The 16,971-nt window shown below is 50.6% G+C and overlaps 2 protein-coding genes across 2 annotated transcripts; both read left to right on the plus strand.

Moving 5' to 3' along the window:
- Positions 1-8,718: 8,718 nt before the first annotated feature.
- On the plus strand, positions 8,719-9,112 carry NEUTE1DRAFT_149384 (uncharacterized protein; the record flags this gene model as incomplete). The annotated part of the gene is made up of 1 exon (XM_009856992.1): positions 8,719-9,112. One exon carries the CDS (start codon positions 8,719-8,721, stop codon positions 9,019-9,021), a length of 303 nt encoding a protein of 100 aa, XP_009855294.1.
- Positions 9,113-9,346: 234 nt separating this feature from the next.
- NEUTE1DRAFT_125320 (uncharacterized protein) lies at positions 9,347-11,436 on the plus strand (the record flags this gene model as incomplete). Its single annotated transcript, XM_009856993.1, has 4 exons — positions 9,347-9,637; positions 9,690-9,871; positions 10,151-10,694; positions 10,759-11,436. 4 exons carry the CDS (start codon positions 9,347-9,349, stop codon positions 11,434-11,436), a joined length of 1,695 nt encoding a protein of 564 aa, XP_009855295.1.
- Positions 11,437-16,971: the final 5,535 nt, after the last annotated feature.

Here is a 16,971-nt window from a genome sequence, read left to right on the forward strand (position 1 = left end):
GGGAAGGTTGCAGTGGTGAACGGGACATGGATGTAAGGGCGGACGCAGCGTTGGTGATCATGCTGCTAACGGCGTAGGAGCCGCGCCGGCAACAGATTGTCTCGACCTCCTGTTGGCAATGTCTACCTTCAGTTGGTCCTTAGAATGGCAATTGCTTGCACTCTGTAACGAAAGTGCCTTCCGGTCCAGTCTAAAACTGTGGGGAAAACAGCGATGGGACTGGAAGGCGCTGCAGGTGGCCATGCCAAACAGCCCCGTCACTACTTGACTAGGTAGGTACCTCCAGTCACTCAACTCTCCAGACAGTATTTCCACTAACAATACCGCGGTCTTTTTTTCATCATGGCCTGTTGGTGTTCGGAATGACTTACAGCAGGCTCCATGGTTCCAGATTCCAAACCTTGTTAGTCCCCCGGAGTACATTCCGGATCTGCGTCCGTCTCTACACGCGTCTGCCCGTCACTCCTCCTGTCACTTCACAATGAACTCACAGTCATTCCTATGATGGAGGCCTTGCTGGTTTTAGCGTAGTGGAATATGTCGGTAGACCAGACTCCACGCTAGGGCCTAGACAATCGAACTCCATGGATCTGCGTACCTGCGTGACAACCTGGTGAAAGCTAGAACCAACTGGGCAGCCAGTTAGACTAGCCAACACTTCGGCCCGACAGGTTGACAACGTTATCACAGTCTACTGTGGCATAGAGGAAGGGTTACCAAAGAGCGTAGGACGATGTTATGAATAAACCTCTCAGTCGGTCACCGCCGTACCGAAATACGTCAATACGGGACACCCTGTATGTGTATATGCTGTGCTGAATGTACATTGACTTTGTTGGCTTCAATCCCCGCCTCGTCTAGATGATATAGTTCATCGGAGAGAGCAGCTCTGTCACATTCCGAAAGAGGACACGTACACTCCACTCCGGCTCAACACCTTGTTGGGTCCACTGTTTCGAGATGGTACTCGAGGTACTTAGAGGTACAGAAGCAAGACACTTCGTGATATCCATGAACACACTCAGGTCATTGATCTACGCAGTATGTACCAGCTCACAGCGAGCCCAGTGCTGAGCTCAACTGTGTTGACGATTCTACCTGGTGATCAGCATTGGAGGAAGAAGTCATCTTTTCGCAAGCAGACACTGGAAGTAGTTCCCGCCTTCATTTGCCGCTATCTCTGGTACCAAGTCGTGGTACCTTCCCTGGCAGTGATGTCTCCGAGAAGGTGCAGCTTGGAACGGGAGGCAATGCACTTGCTGCCAGTGATGATGCAGGGCTCAATAACTCCACCTAGATGATGATGGGTACACTGGACAGATAGTCTTCGCTGAATACCCCTCCACACATTCCAAGCACCTCTCCCGGAAAGTCTTAACCGAACGTCTCTATGCTGGTATTGACGATCTCAGGCCGTCTACACCTTTACTTATCACTTGGTAGCTCTAGTTCACCCACACAGCGGACAACTCCGTGCCCGCAGACCACAACAGGCCCGTGATCCAGTAACCATCTTACCATCCTCATCACCTACCTATCGCATTAGTATGCCAATCCCTTGCTTGTCCAGGTATATGAAGCAGCACATGAAACGCAAAGGCGATTCGGACATATGCATCATCACATCAAATGCAAGCCCTCTCCAACAGGTGTCTTTGTGTAGATGCCTTCTTCTTAGGTTGACTACGGATCTCAGATATGTGAAACTCCATAGTCTGGCTGTCGACGAGCCGTGTTTACCACAAGCAGCTAGCTGTATAACGGGATGTAAGAGTAGAAACACGATGCGGAGGAGGCATGTGTGGCGACGGAGAACGTTAATCGCAAAACTGATTTACGCCGTATATATCGATCGGCCCCGAAGTGGGAAATCTGATTTCCGCTTTGTTTCCCCTTCATGATAGGTGTTGTTATATCTCATCTCCATTGGCTCTGCAGAAAAACAAACTCATGCACCTGCAATGCATGTACGGCTCGGACATGCATCGATGCAGTGGTGTTGATGCTAACGAGCCGCAACACATGTGCTGAAAGCAGGGCGAGAATAATGACAGGCGAGCCGCATATGTTTGATCCCGCCGCGTATCATGTGATGTATACGTTGTACATCAAGTTCGAGAACAAAAAAAGAAACGGAATGAGCAAAATGACCAGTCTCTTTTTGGCCGTCATGTATCTTTCATCCCATGGCAACTCAGCCCTTCCTAACGGCGCCAAGCACGGTCTTTCTAGGTGATTGGGCGACCAGAAAAAGCGGGAAGGTTTTGCACCGCAGTTGCTGAGGAATGAGGAAAGCACAAATTCTGGCAAATCAAAACTTAGCAGGTGAAGAGTGTCAAGGAACAAACAGAGTCAACAGTGTAAATTATTTCAACATTTACTGTCCATTCCGCCATACCCGGCTGAGTGATGAAGTATAGCAGGTATAGTGTCTGCGGCATAATTGACTATCGTCCGTTGCTGCTTAGAAAGTTCTTCGATTAAGATTGCACATGATCGAGCTGACAGACTACCTTAAACACCACCGAGTAGCACTGAGGCCTCGTAGACTCCGGACAGACTGAGAGAAGACGCAGAGAAGGGTGTGAGTTAAACTCATGCGGAATGGCCAATCAACAACACTCTCGCTGTGCAAAATGTGAGGTAATAGCCAGATATTCACCGTATGGATTATCTGGCAGAACATTGTTTCTTAAAGGGGGATAGAGTGGGGAAAGACAACCGAAACTGCACATGCTGTGGTCCATCGCGCCATATGCCACCGGAAACAATGAGGTAGGGCATGATAGGAAGGAGGGAAAGAATCTGGCCCCCCAATGTAGACTTCGGTATAGTATCCAACGGGTGGAATTCCTCGCTTACCCTGTCTCCCGTTGGAGTGCCAGAGCAGGGCAAACAGATGTGTACCTTAGTACCCATTAGAACCTATCCCATCGCGAGCACTGAACAAAGCGAAGGGATGAAGAAGTTCCCAGTGCTCCTTCCTATCAAGTTCTACTTGATGACAACGTTATTAATGAGGTGGTCGAAACTAAATCATAGGTAACTGGCCAGTGTCCATGATGCGATTGTTAGATCCGACTCTGCCCGTACCTGATACAATTTGACTAACAAGCTTTTCGGCGTCACGCACATATCGTCTTCCTTCCCGCCCGGTCTGACAGGGATGCATCGAGGACAGTAGAGATCTCGACATACCTACGCCACACGGATGCAGGCTGGTAGACATGATTCGACGCCAATCTTCCTCATGTTTACGTACGTTTGAAGACGCGGCACTTGCCATGTGAGCAATGCTGTTAGCTCCAAGGCTCCTTTAGACGGGAGGGAAAAACGAAAAGAAGAAAAAAAAAAAAAAAAAAAAAAAAAAAGAGAAAAAAAAAAAAAAAAAAAGAGAGAGAAAAAGAAAAGAAAAGAACAAGTCCCTTACGAGCAAGGGCAGATGTCTAGCCAAAGGCGGGCCACGTCTTTTGGCATCCAAGGAATATGTGAACAGAGTTGACAATAGGAGGATGTCGAGTTGTACCTGTTCACCTACGCCCTGCTTGTGGCTGCGATTGAGTTGGGTCTTGTGGATTGGGGCTGAGTTGAGGCCGTGATCCTTTGGTAAATGAAACGTACTTACCTAGCCATATCCTCCTGCCTTGTCATTGCCTCATGCACTCACGGACTGACAGCTCCAGCCGATAGCATAGGGAGTTTGGTAATTTTAGAGCTAACTGTGTCTCATTATGTTGCCAGCAAGTCGCTAAGACGATTGCAACTGTAGAAGATATCACCACATATTGCGAGTGCATGATTTTTGCATCTCACCTCAAGCTGGCGCATGGTGAAGAGGGTTGTCAAAAAGGAAAATGTCTAGGGGCTTAGGGTTTACCTAGATCGGAAGTGTGGGGGGCCGAACCCCGAGACACCACTTGGCTGCTGGCGCACTGGGATGTTGCCGAAATGAAGGACGAGAGTGAAACCACTCAGTGAGATGTTAATACCTCGGCAAGGTTGGACTAAGCCCATCTTAAGACAGACAGCACTCGCAGAACTGTGGTTGACGCAGGGTGAACAAAGCTCGTTGCCATCATGACAGCCTTCATCTCTAAGAGTTCAGATGCTAGCGTAGGGAAGGGGGCCTGGACCAGTGGAACCCTACAGTACAAATGGCTTGGCAACGGCGCTGAACCGGCGTTCGAGTCGTTGACCAGACGTTCCCAGCCCATACTATCACGATGCGGAACGGGCAGAGTGGCCATGAATGGGATGAATAAGAACAAAAAAAAAGGATTTGAAAAAAAATAAAAAAATAAAAAAAAATAAGAAGAAGATACCGATTTGACATCGAAAGTGGTAAACAAGCTTACAGGACTTGAAAAAGAAGAACTCGATGTGTCAGAAACCCAAAGGAAGGTTGAAGAGAAGTTATTACCTTGAGTGCCGAACGGTAGATTTCGTAAAGCAGTGATGGTTTGGGAATCTTGAGGCACTGTGCCCTCTACATGTATGAGCTGCGATTGCTGCGCGCAGGAGAGGTGTTTCTCATCCGACAAGCCAAGTATTGCGCTCGTCTCACTGAAGGGATTGGTAACATGTTGATATAAGAACAAGGAATGATGCAGCGGGAGACGAGATGACCTCGGTAAATCCTCAACCCTATCGGGCAGAACAGGGGAGTCCAGGACATTGCACACCCACAGCCCGACAGCGGGATCAGACACAGGGACAAGCTAATGCAGGACCCGCACAGCCCCAAATAGGGGCCAGAATGAGTTACCTAGGAAGAGGCCAATGAGCGAGCATAGTTACCCAGGTGAGGTGGTGAGGAAGGGTTAACAACGATGATTCTTGGCAAATAACTTCTTGGGATATCAGCGTTTGTATGACGCTTGTAAGGTTAAATGCCTGCTTTGGAAACGATGCAGGCTTACTGGAGATAACGCCGGATATGCCAAGGTAAAGGGGAGCCCTCGTCTAGAGAAAGCCCAGGCACCTGGGTCTTGGCCCGGCAAGATCTGAATAGGGGAGCCTGAGTGATCCACCGCCGTCGCCCAGGAGCTTTTGTAAATATCTTCAGATAAACTCTCGTCCTAGCTCAGGGACAACAGTTGAAGACGGAGTCAACTGACCAAGACAGCATCGAGACCGGCTTCATAAGATGGAGGGGTAATGATGACCTTGCAATCGCACTTCCGAGGCAGTTCGCGCAGACAAACTGTCCATCACGCCAATGGCGGGCGGGACGGATGGATCGCGAAGATTTGTACGGTACACGATGCATTGGCACTGGAGACGCCAAATTGCGGCCCTCTTCCCCCGGGCCAATGGCGTGCTTTGCCCATTCCCCGCGCGCCTGATCGTGGAGTTGGTCGGGGAAATGTCTCCCTTGGCTTAGCCTTGTGGACGATGTCGCTTTTTCGACCAATGGAAGTGGATACTAAGCGCGTTCCAAGGAAGTCAACATGATGTTGGAAGTGTGTTCCCGTCCTCCATTCTCGCAGAGCACCGAGTGTTGAAGACGGATTCATCGATCTGCGGCTGCACACACTTCGGTTGCGCACGACACAGCACCGTGACCAGCACGAGCAGCATCATTAAGCAAGACGTGAACACGAGCCGTTCCTTCCATCTTGTCACGCCAGGTCGCCAAGAGGCACGCTAACCAGAGTGAGCCTGGTACAGGCAGACATAGCCCTAAGAGTGTTAGCGTTCCCGACGGAACGGCAAGAGTAGCGATTGGACATCTAAGCCCCCAGCTTCTCCACCAGAGTTACACCCGCAATTCTCATGCTTTGGTCGACAAGGAAGGAATGAGGTGAGCTCCTGTAAGTATTTGAGTTTCTGCCCGAATGGTGCGATCAAGAAGGACAGAATGGCTACCGGAATCTCCCGGCTTTGCTCACCTGCGCCACCCTCGGACAGGATCCACCTAACCGAAAGACCGGCAGGAGTGTTAGGTAGACTGCCGTGGCTGGCAAGGCGGGCATCTCGCAGAAAAGAACCTTTCGGCACTTTCGTATGCATTAGAAAAAGTCACGAGAGACATCATTGGAAAAGACATGGGCGACAAGACTGAAGTAGCATGTTTACTAGTTGGTAATCTTCCAGTCTGCAGACCTCGCTGGGCTCTGTCAAAATGCTAATGGAAGTACTGTAATGCGTTTTGGGGATGCAGGCAGCTGGCACTTCCTTCTGCGGCAATGGCAACATCTTCCCCGCCGGATCAACGACAAGGATTCCCGAACGAAGCTTTCTGTTTTGGTCATAAATTCAGGCACCCCAAGGCCGAAGCCCTACGCCTATCACGGCTAATTTACCCGCACACTTTTCGCATGCCCACAAATCATCCACAGAGCAGCTGCGACTGGACTTGTGCAGAAGGGGACCTCCCTCATTCTGCCATCAACCCACTTCATTCATTAGTACTTGCAGCTCGCCAGTCACTCCCATTCTCGCATCTTTATTCATCTCAGACTGTTTCATTTGCCCGACAACTTCAGGGCTTGCGGAGGTCAGTTAGGTCGATACTTTTAAGCCTTCAACCCGAGTCGCCTTCGAAGCGGGACGACAACCCGCGAACACATTGGAATTGCCCTCATTTTCCCATCTAAGCAGCAGTGCCCTGATTGGGCGAACAAGACCGACTAAAAGCAGGACGCAGTCAATCAACCATCACCATGCAGATTGCTGTTGCACTCCTTTCTCGGCACTATCGCTTGTCAGGAATTTTCGACCCCCGACTTTGCCAGACTGCAACCCGACAAAACCGCGGAAGGACACATCACTCGCCTAAACTCAAGGTAGGTAAACAGCGTCTCTCCGTGGCATCGCACTTCGTCCGGGCCCGCAGCAGCTAGGAGATCTTGGACAACATCGATGGAACAACAATGGTAGTTATAATACATATTTGGTAGCTAGTCCCTGAGCTGACATCGCTAGCAAACACTAAAAAGAACCACGCCACTGCCATACGCAACGTCGCCATCTCAGCTCCATCAGCTCCCCCTCCAGATGAATGCAGCCCAAGATGATGCCAGACCTCAGGGTGCAGCGCGCACTGGGGACCCGAACCAGAGCTGCTCAGCCCTGATACCACGGGGCCGCGGCCCTACGGGTCCCGTTTTCAATAGCTTCATTGTTCGGATCCGCAAAAGTCGGCGGCGGGGTCCGGCGCAACCGTTTCCTTTCATCAGGTGGCCCGCCCCGGAGCCCACTTTACCGCCCCCCGGCGCGGGCGCATTCGATCCTTGGCGCTATTGCTCCAAGCCCGATCGCTCATCTCAGCCACACCTACATACCTTTCTTTAGTTCTGCATCTCAAACTCAAAAACGCCTGGAACATCTGCCGAGACAAGCAGCTGCCGACTTGTAAAACACTTTTAGCAGCCACAGCCCACGGGCATCGGCCAGCTGGGTAGTCTGGCTGGACTCGACCACACCTGGGACTGGTCAGGTCAGCGACTACCGGCTCATCGAATTTGCCTCGAGCGATACGTTAGCTTGCCCTCGGATCGCTACGTTCAACTCTACACATCGCGACAAATTGACCCAGCTTCAAAGGTAAGCACTTCCTTCGGGCGCGGGCAGGTTGCATTACCTTCCAGTTGGTAGCCTGTCGGGCGTAGACATGGCTACTTTGAACTGGAATGGTCGCCCGTCTCTTTCTCTTCTCTGCCGATCTTGCGTTCTTCTCCTTCTCGTTGTCTGCACTATCCGTGATGCGATGGGCCTTAAGCGGCGTCTATCGGGCCAAGTCAAGGCCTAGAGAGGACATTAGCCGCCAGTTGGTTACATCAACCAAGTATGACGGGCCTGCCTTTCACAGACGCGCATTGAGGAGGTCTAGTTGTGAGAAGGGACGGGGCTGTACACTCGAGTACCTTGCGTGGACATCACTTGTTCCCCAATGTACCTTTTTGTCCTCGCCGCCCATCCGGTGACCAGGAACCATCGAGCAAGACCACTTGTACTGCGATACCGTTAGGTCTGCGCCGTACATTTTGCAGTCCTTCACCCCTGTCAGCAGCGACCTTTGGGTGCTATCTCCATCACCTCACCTGTCACCCCCTGCTTATCCCCTTGGGCAATGTAGTGTACATGGCACTCCAGTACTCTTGGCAAATGACCAGGGGCAGCGCCCCCCTGGCTGATGTTGAGCGTTGCCGTCCCGAACGCCTCTTCCATCCCAGAGAAGTGAACGGGGTCCAAATCTGACGGTTTACACCACAGTTACACAGCAAGAAACCGCATTTCGTTCACTGTGATCCCGGCCCTGCAACCAGCTCGACCTCGAGCTAGGCCGTCTGGTATCATGGTGGTATTACACAGTGGAGCTCAAGAAGCTCCCCATGGAGGCCCGCTGAGCCCAATTTGCTTTGCCAAAAGTGCAAGGGGGTTTTGGTAGAACTCCGTAATGTGTTCTGTACCTACACACTTCCCGTTTGCGCTGAATCCTGACAACTTCGACCAAGCGGCCGCTCTGTATAAGCCCTGCATAACAGCCAGCTTACTCTTTCTCCCATCCACGCTGGCCATATGCTTAGTTCTCAGCGGTTCTGTCAATGCGTGATTGCCAATGCTTCCAGCTAGCAAGAGCAAGAGCACGCAATTCTCGTTTGCTGCGCAGTCAAAACCAGCTCCAGATGACATAGGGATTCGTTGAGGAATCCACGTCAAGGGGGGGTCTAGGAATCATCTTACATGTTGATGCGCCTGCGAAATCGGACCCACATGGCAAACGACTCTAGACCGACCCAGCAAGGCTTTGTCCCCCCCGATTCACACCCCCATCACCCCCAAACCCCGGCAAGCAACACCGGTTTGTTCAGTCCCAAGACTCCGCACACCTATTCCTCGACGGCGGCTAGCCTGATGCACATTCAAGAGGACATGTATCATGCCTATCCACTTTCATACCCCCGCATGGTCCTCGAGCCAGTACCACAATACGTGCCGCTCGTTATCCTGATCCTGGGCTACTCTCTAGGAGCGAAGGAGGCTTGCTCATATGAGTTGCTCGCCTTCCAGTACTAGAAAACCCGTATCCTTGCCCCACGATCTGCCGTCTCAACCTTCTACTTCTTCGTTTCAGACGTTCTCAGTCTGCTGCTTGTATTTATTTGAGCTCATGTCCAAGGTACGTTTGATTCCTTTCTCGCCGCACACCTCGCATCTCCCTCCGCCTCCCTTTACATTGCTGCCAGGTCAAGGATCCGAACATCACCCTATAAGGACCTCCTGCCCTCCCCTCTCCCTCTTTTGGGCAAGCAAGTCAGCACAAGGTGGATATACCTTGCAGGAAGCCCCGCCGTATTCTGTTCCAGGATTCCTATCAAGACAAATTCTAAGTTTTTCCAAAATGAATCTAGTTGGACAGAAAGACCAGTCCTCTCCATTCACCAACAGTCTAGAAGACGACCGTCTAGGTCCAGCTTCCAAGGACCACTACATTGCCACCTCCAGTATCTGCACGCCTTTCGAGCACTTGCAGTTTCACCTCGACATGACCAACGCCCAGTATCTGATGCCGAGCACACATCAACAACCGAAGCGACTGCGTGTCCACGGCCTAACTCTCCCCGATACGGCCGCTTGTGTGAGCGGCCCACATACTGCTGCCTATTCCCCCCCTGAGTTGGCCCCATTCACTGTACGTTCGAACGTTCCATTTTCACTGCTACATTCACTCACCGGTCGGGCAGGTTTCGGGCATTTCTTCATTCAACTATCCAGCCACCGTCGACACAACCCTTCTAACACCAATCTCTGGCTCTGAGAGCCCCCCTTTAGACCAAATGTCGTCCCCAAAGATGGAGCATTACCACTCCTCTCAATCTGCAATGCCTCTCAATGAGGTACCGACGCCTCCAAACACAGGAAGATTGTATTACAGTCCCTACAACAGTCAGGGTTCTCCTTCAATGTCCGGTCTTCCAGCAGTAACAGAAGCCCATCAATACGATCAGTCATCGGCATACATGGCCCCCAACGCCCACCATGCGACGTCTCCAAAAGCCGAATTCCCACCGGGGCCTGCAGACCTTTACTTTGGTTCCTATAGCGTTTCTACCTCTCACGATGGTGAGGTATCGCATCACCCTTTTCCGGAATATCATCATTTCCCCAGCGTCGACGTAGATGCCTCGTCTGAATATTTGTATAGAACGCAACAACCTCACCTGACCGTCCATGGATCTCCAATGCACCATCGGATGGCCTCCAACGGTCAAGCGCCTCTCCTCACCCATCCCAATCCTACCCAGTACAGACCACCGTCAACCCCAAAGATTGTTGGTTTTGAGGAATTGCGCGGCGATCCCGCCCTGTTCTTACCACTATATCCTGCCCACACACCAACCATTGCTCCATCAAAGCGAAAGCGACAGGAGAAGAGCAAGAGCTCCAAACCTGGTAAAACATCATCTATATCAAAGGAGTCGCCACATCCAGGGTACATAGATGGACCTGCTGCTAATCAAGATGAGAAGGGTGTTGAGGAAGAGCTTACCCTCCATGATGACGCACCGGACGACGATAAGTTCTTGTTCCAGCTCAGAAAGGAGCATATTTCTGAGAAGGGGAAGGGGATGTGGGAAGAAATGAAGGCCAAGTACTCAGAGAAGCATCAGGGTAACTGGGAAAAGGCGGCACTGCAAATGAAGGTATCGCGCGCAGTAGCCAAGTTTGGTGTATGGCCCGAACAAGAGGTAAGCTCTGAACGACTTGTAAGGAATCTGGGAAAGGAGCAATGTTGACTGACAACCCTCTCAGATCCAACGTTTGAAAGAAGCATTCTTTCAAGACGAAGAGAAGAGATACCAACGCCTCATAGCCCACATGAAGGAGAAGGGCGGATGCAAGGTCTGGGACTGGAAGCCTCAACATATTTCGGCCATGCTTATCAAGTTGGGCCTTGAGGATGCCAAAGTAGAAGAAAAGACAGGAATCCGGCGGCGCAAGAAGTTGGAAAAGCGGAAGCATACAAGCCCGGCATTGCATGGCGGGACTGCTTACTCTACGCCACATTTTCAGCATCAAAACATGGTAGCTGGCTGGTCCGAAGGATCGGTTGGTCTTGGTCTCCGCCATGTCTTTCCCGACAATCATTCCCAGCAGCAACCCCTGATGAACACGATATCGACCAGTCAACAGCCCTCTCATGGGCAATCTTTCTACGAGTTGACGAGCGACGAAAAGTTTCCCCAACTGACTTCCGAACAGCTCTACGAAACTATTGACCAGATGTACAACGTTGCTGAAGACGAGATGTCGAGTCCCGCTTTCACAGACGTAGCAGATAGCGATGAGAGAGCGGGCAATGCTGCTACTAGCAGCGCTCACACTTCACGGCCGCCGACGAGAGATGCGCTGAACGTTTACCGAAAACCCTCTACCGCGAAGTTGGCACAACAGGCGTGCGAGCAGCTGCTGCAAGGACGGCAACAATAGTAATTACAGCAATTGCAGCAATCGGGTGTCTTGGTCGAATCTTCGAGAAGGGAATGGCATGCTTCCACCGCGGCACAGCGACGGGTGACACATTGATCACCGTGGCTATTGGCCATCTCCCCCGCCACCCCTACATGGTTTTCTTTCATTTCTGACGATCCGAATTTTCCCTTGTTCCTCCCTAAAAATATCCTTTAGTTTTCATCCTTACGCATGCTCTTCAAACATCCATCACACGTGGCGTTGGGGGCTTTCTTCGGTTTTCAACAGAGGGTGCCCGGTCTTGATTTTGGTTTCATCTAATTGGGTGGCTTTCTCTTACTCTCCTTTCTGTTACACATTCCGGCATGTTGAGGTCACCCAGCGAGATGCGAGCTCTGTTGGGTTGCAGAGCACGAAGCAAGAAGAAACAAGTGAACAATTGCGAAGGGCCCGAGCCGAGCTCAAGGGATGAAGGGCAGTGATGAGAGTAGCCCGCGTTTGCCAGCGAAATGGGCGCTACAGTTTGAAGTCGATAGCGTACAAACAATATGACGAAGATGTGGTTATTGCTCATGTCTACCATCGGAGATGTTCACGCAAAAACTATCCTGTAATTGAATCTGGTTTTCTCTCTATTTCGTTTCTTCTCCTTTTTATTCCATCCATTTTTTTTTCTTTGCTATCCCTGATTCCTATGTTCTTTTGTTTCGATGAGTGCTTACATTCTATTACTCACATTGACTGAGCACACCTGAGCCTGCTCACCGGACTTTGTTCTTGATTACCTCTAGTCTTGGCGGATGATGGGCACTCCTCTACCCTGTCACCTTGTCACTCTGTCAGGTCTGCTCCTCAACTGGATTTTCATAGAGGATCTTCTCTTCCAAAGGGCTATCCCTATTACTGAACCTGCAGAGAGCAGGATCCATCGTGCAAGATGCATGGGATGCAAGTCTTCATGCTCGCTCAAAGCCATTCGGAATAGCTTCTGACAGATTTTCCTCGAAAGGCAGTTTACAGCTTAGTACGCCTCTGGCGACAGACTTTCGGTCCCCCTTATACATTACTAATTCACAGGAAAATTACACACCACTGAGCTCGTGCAGTAACCAAGCACATACGCGAGTCGGAACCGCGCCATCGATCCATCGTCTAGGGGATACTACTTTGCTGCCTAAGGATTGTGGGGTTGCCTTTTTGAGCAAATTATTATGGCATACGATCGCCTGAACGAGAGTGCTAACATTGTGGTGGAAGCCGGCAGTTCGATTTCCGCTAGCAAGCTTTGTTTTGAGGGAGGCGAGTAGGTGAGATTATGATGCAAAACAACCAAGGTCTACATCCGTGGTTGCGAGAAGGGCACATACTTGGTCGAAGGCATCCTATTCTAGCCCGGCCGTCGGATAGAGCTGCCTGGTTGCCTGAACGCTTGTCACTTCTTTACCAAAGTTAGATAATACGTGCGACGGGAAGCTCACAGAACGTCTCGGATTGCAGGTAATCTCACGCCTGCGATCGGAAGTTTCTGGATCCGACCGCGAAAGTTTTAAAATCCAAATGATTGTGTCTCTTTAATGTTGTTGCTCAGGGTTACACAACCGGACGCGGGATATTCCATACGTACCTAGATTAGTGCCCCGCCTAGGCCGCCTTGTTTACTAGTGAGAAATGGGTCATCCCCGGGGCTAACTCCACGAGCGGATTTCTCCGGGGCCCTTCTCAACGGACATGGCGCGGGGTTTTCCGTTAGCGGGCTTACAAGTGCAGGGCCTGCTGGAAACGGGACGGAGCTCGGGGTTCGGGGTCGACACCGATCTTCTTCATCACATCACGGTACCATTCCATGCCCATGCCCAACGATGCCTCCGAAAACTGCAATAATGGACCCTGATGAAAGCTTCCAGGACACTACAGAGGGCGTAAATGATGGCTCATGCCACGTATGCACCCCATAAGACCTTGGCAAACTCAGATGGGCTAGCTATGATCTAGTCTCCCCCCTCCTCAGCGAAGCAGCAAGGGACACCAAGACAAAAATAGACTACAAGACGGAAGGAAAAAAAAATACACAGGTACGGAAAGTGGAAGTTCAGCATATGTTTGCACCCTACAAACTACCTCGGCGAAAAGTGGCAGTAAAGTGTAAAAACTACCGTTGATGTGAACTATCTGACGGCAATCACCATCCCTCGATCTAGGGAGCCAGAAGTAGGCAGATAGGTCCGATAGGTAGCAGTGAATAGGGAGGGCGAGATTAGGTGAAGGCATTGTGCTGCATCTAGATCTGCAGCCCCCGAGCGGCTCGCAAGCAAACAAACAACGTGGCTGGCCTGAAAACGATGCTCGATTTGATGGCGATTAGAAAATGTTTGCTGGGGAAAAGGCAAGACTGGATATGCCACGTGTTTAACGGCTTTTTTTTCCCAATATATAACACATTCTTCGTAGACTTCCAGCTGGTCAAAAACTGTTTTGGGGTTTGCGGAGATATCAAGTCCCTCAATGCTTAAGATACAGTGCAGCCAGAGAGAGAAAAGTCTCGAATAGAACATATCAGCTGTGAGACCTCGGTAGCGCGATGTACAGTTCCCCGCCAGAACCCTCATGTCGTTTATTAAGAATCGTCGTACCCCTTACGCATAGTACCTCTAGTTTATTTCGTTTCTGTTATGCAGCTGCGTCGGTGTTTCAGATCCGTTCTCCATCAACCAAGTTCAACCGTTGATCTTTTCAGACGAACCCCCAAGGTTCAACACAAACCCGAGGCTTCAACGCCAACCAATCACAACCCGCCAATCCGTCTCCCATTTCCTAAACGGGAACAATCGCCAAAATCTCGACCACTGCATAAGGTACCTCTAGACGTATTCAGGGCAACACACCACCACATCGTCTCAATACCTAACAACGAATACGACTCGTTCGGCAAGCGGGAAGTCATCAGTGAATGATGACAACATCGTCTTGTCAAAATCCACTACCATACTTCCACTGCTGCCAGGCAGTTGACAGCGTCGAGCTCTGATGCACGCACCTCGGGCTGCACTACATTGCACTGCACTGCACGCACTGCGGCGTACATCAGTAGAGGTCGCCGGGATACCTAGATAGTAGGTACAGCCTGAGAGAGGGACAGGCCTCCAATCCGAGCAGCTAGTCTAGGCAATTCAACGTTACACGAACCTTGAACCTAGCGTGCCGTAGTTTACCATTGTGTAACGCAAGATATGCGCTAGAGATTCAATTGATGGGGCCGTCGATGTTAGGTCCAATGGATGTGGTGAAATACCGGCGGATGCCTAGGTACCTACCTCTAGCGATGCAGACTGCAGTGGACTTGAACTTTAAGGGTCCCGCGGTACGATGATGGGTGGTACCTGTAGCCTGGAGATAGGTACCTTGGATTGCTTGGATTGTGCACAGCGGATTAAGCGCAACTCTGAAGATCAATGGTCTGGGAGGTAAATATCGAAAAAAAAAAAAAAAAAAAAAAAAAAAAAAAAAAGAATTTTGGGTATTAAAAGAAAAAGATATTGAAATACGAAATGAAACAAAATAACAGGAGATGACACCAAGATCAACCCAAGTGGACGCCGGCCTGTGGACCATGAGATGTTAGTACTTGGCTAGAGGTACATCCACGCCAGTCAACCTTCTTCTAATTTCCCTTTCCTGCTTCCAGAAATGTTTGGTCCTGGAACTCTCTTCCGGTTGTTTATTCCAGTAAATCTAGGTAGCTTCCGATCCTTCTTGGCGTAACGGGGTATCGTAATGAGTGGTTCCCAAGAGGAAAGAAGCGACACCTGAAAATGATGATTTTTTTTTGGCAAGTCTAACCACAGCGGGTCAAGAACACTTTTCATGCTTCGTTGCCCTGGATTACTTACTTTGCTTTTTCCATGGAGGATCAAAATATGGCAATTTCCATTGCGAAGACTTCCATGCTATGGCTTTGAACCAACAATGAGTATTTTCCACGTTCTAGAGTTGATGTCCGTCTGATCTGATCAAGACAGCTGAGGTTATTGACACAAATCCGTCCGGAATGCGGGATCGAATCTGCATCTGCCATCGCAGTCGGTCGTCGTAGGGTTAGCCCGTTATCCCCCTCCTCGGTTCCTTCTAACCATCTGTCAAAGATGGAGTCCCCCACGATTCTGCGGCCGTCTGTGTGACATTCCCATTCCCCGGTTGGGCACGCCTAGCGCCTACTAGGGGCCTAGGCATGCTGTGGATGTGAGATCTGCCCCGACCTTCTGGGCTGTGTCTGTGTCTCGATCGACAACTTCCATTTCTCGGCTCTTGGCTTGTCTTTCATGTACTTACTCCACGGGCCTGTCAAGGTCGGGGGGTTGTTTTGATGGTCGAATAGGGGGGGGGGGGGATTCTGAACTCCATGCCTAGCTTATGCGCAGCGATTCAGCAGGACGAACCACAGGATGGGTGGAGTTACGTACTGACGAGTCGTCGATGATGACTGCGACAGCACTGGATAAGGAATCAGTCGTCTCGACATCCTCGGTGAGGGTTATTGAGTGACGTCCCGTCTCGTACTGTAGTGCCAGGCAGTGAAATATCGAACCGTGACCTCAATGTTGTCAACAACCCCAAACGACTGGTCTTGAATAATGAAAACACGATTCTTGGAACCCGGGGCTCACCAATACCACCTACTCCATGATGAGATGGCGGTGGCTTTTAGTGCTTCATGCCCTTCTGTATTCTTTTGCGTCCTGTGACTGGCTTACCAATAGGTACCTACATATGAGATGTCACTGAACCTATAATGCAGTGGTTAGGTAGGAACACGGATTCACTTGGACCCTGATATGTGTTGCTACATCTGGGGGAGGGGATGCTGCATCTCAGAGATCTGGTTGATATTGACCGTGCTTTTGACCATATCGGTAGGGTTACGTTCGGGTTTTGGGCCCCAAAGTTGCTGGGGCCATAGTGGCGAGTGAAGGTATGGAATAGAAAACTGGCAAAGAACCTCGCAGGATGTTGAGGTTGAGTGTATCTCAGAAGACCTTGCTGTCGTTTCTTGAGTGTGATTTGGTGTTTTTCCTTCCAGTGTCTTTGCGATCAAAAAATGAAAGTCACTATCAAGGGATGATAGATCCCACGGGGTTCTAGAGCCATCGCGGCGAGCCGTACGGGACGACCTGGTCCATGGGGCCGATCGTGACGGTACGAAAGTAAGTGAGAAAAAGCGTGTTAGTCCTCTACGTGCCTAACAGCAGGACACCCACACACAGTTTCATATTCGTATACCGGTATAGCCATCCACACCAACCTGGTACCTCTATGTTGACCGCAGCAGGGTGGATGGGTGGGTATAAGGTCCCTCTCGGCCTCGGCTCGTATATCCAGTAATGTTCCATGCGTGTAGTTGCGCAAAAGGGTGGTATCTTTCTTCCCATAGGCGGAGTCCAAGGACCTTGCAGCTACCCTTGAGCTAGACATACAACTTTCCAAAGAACTGCCTGGTGCCACGTTGCCACATGGATTGAAGGAAGGGGGGGGGGGGGGGGGGGGGGGGGGGAAAAACCC

This window comes from Neurospora tetrasperma (assembly GCF_000213175.1).
Source record: "Neurospora tetrasperma FGSC 2508 unplaced genomic scaffold NEUTE1scaffold_81, whole genome shotgun sequence".
Taxonomy (NCBI): Eukaryota; Fungi; Ascomycota; class Sordariomycetes; order Sordariales; family Sordariaceae; genus Neurospora; species Neurospora tetrasperma.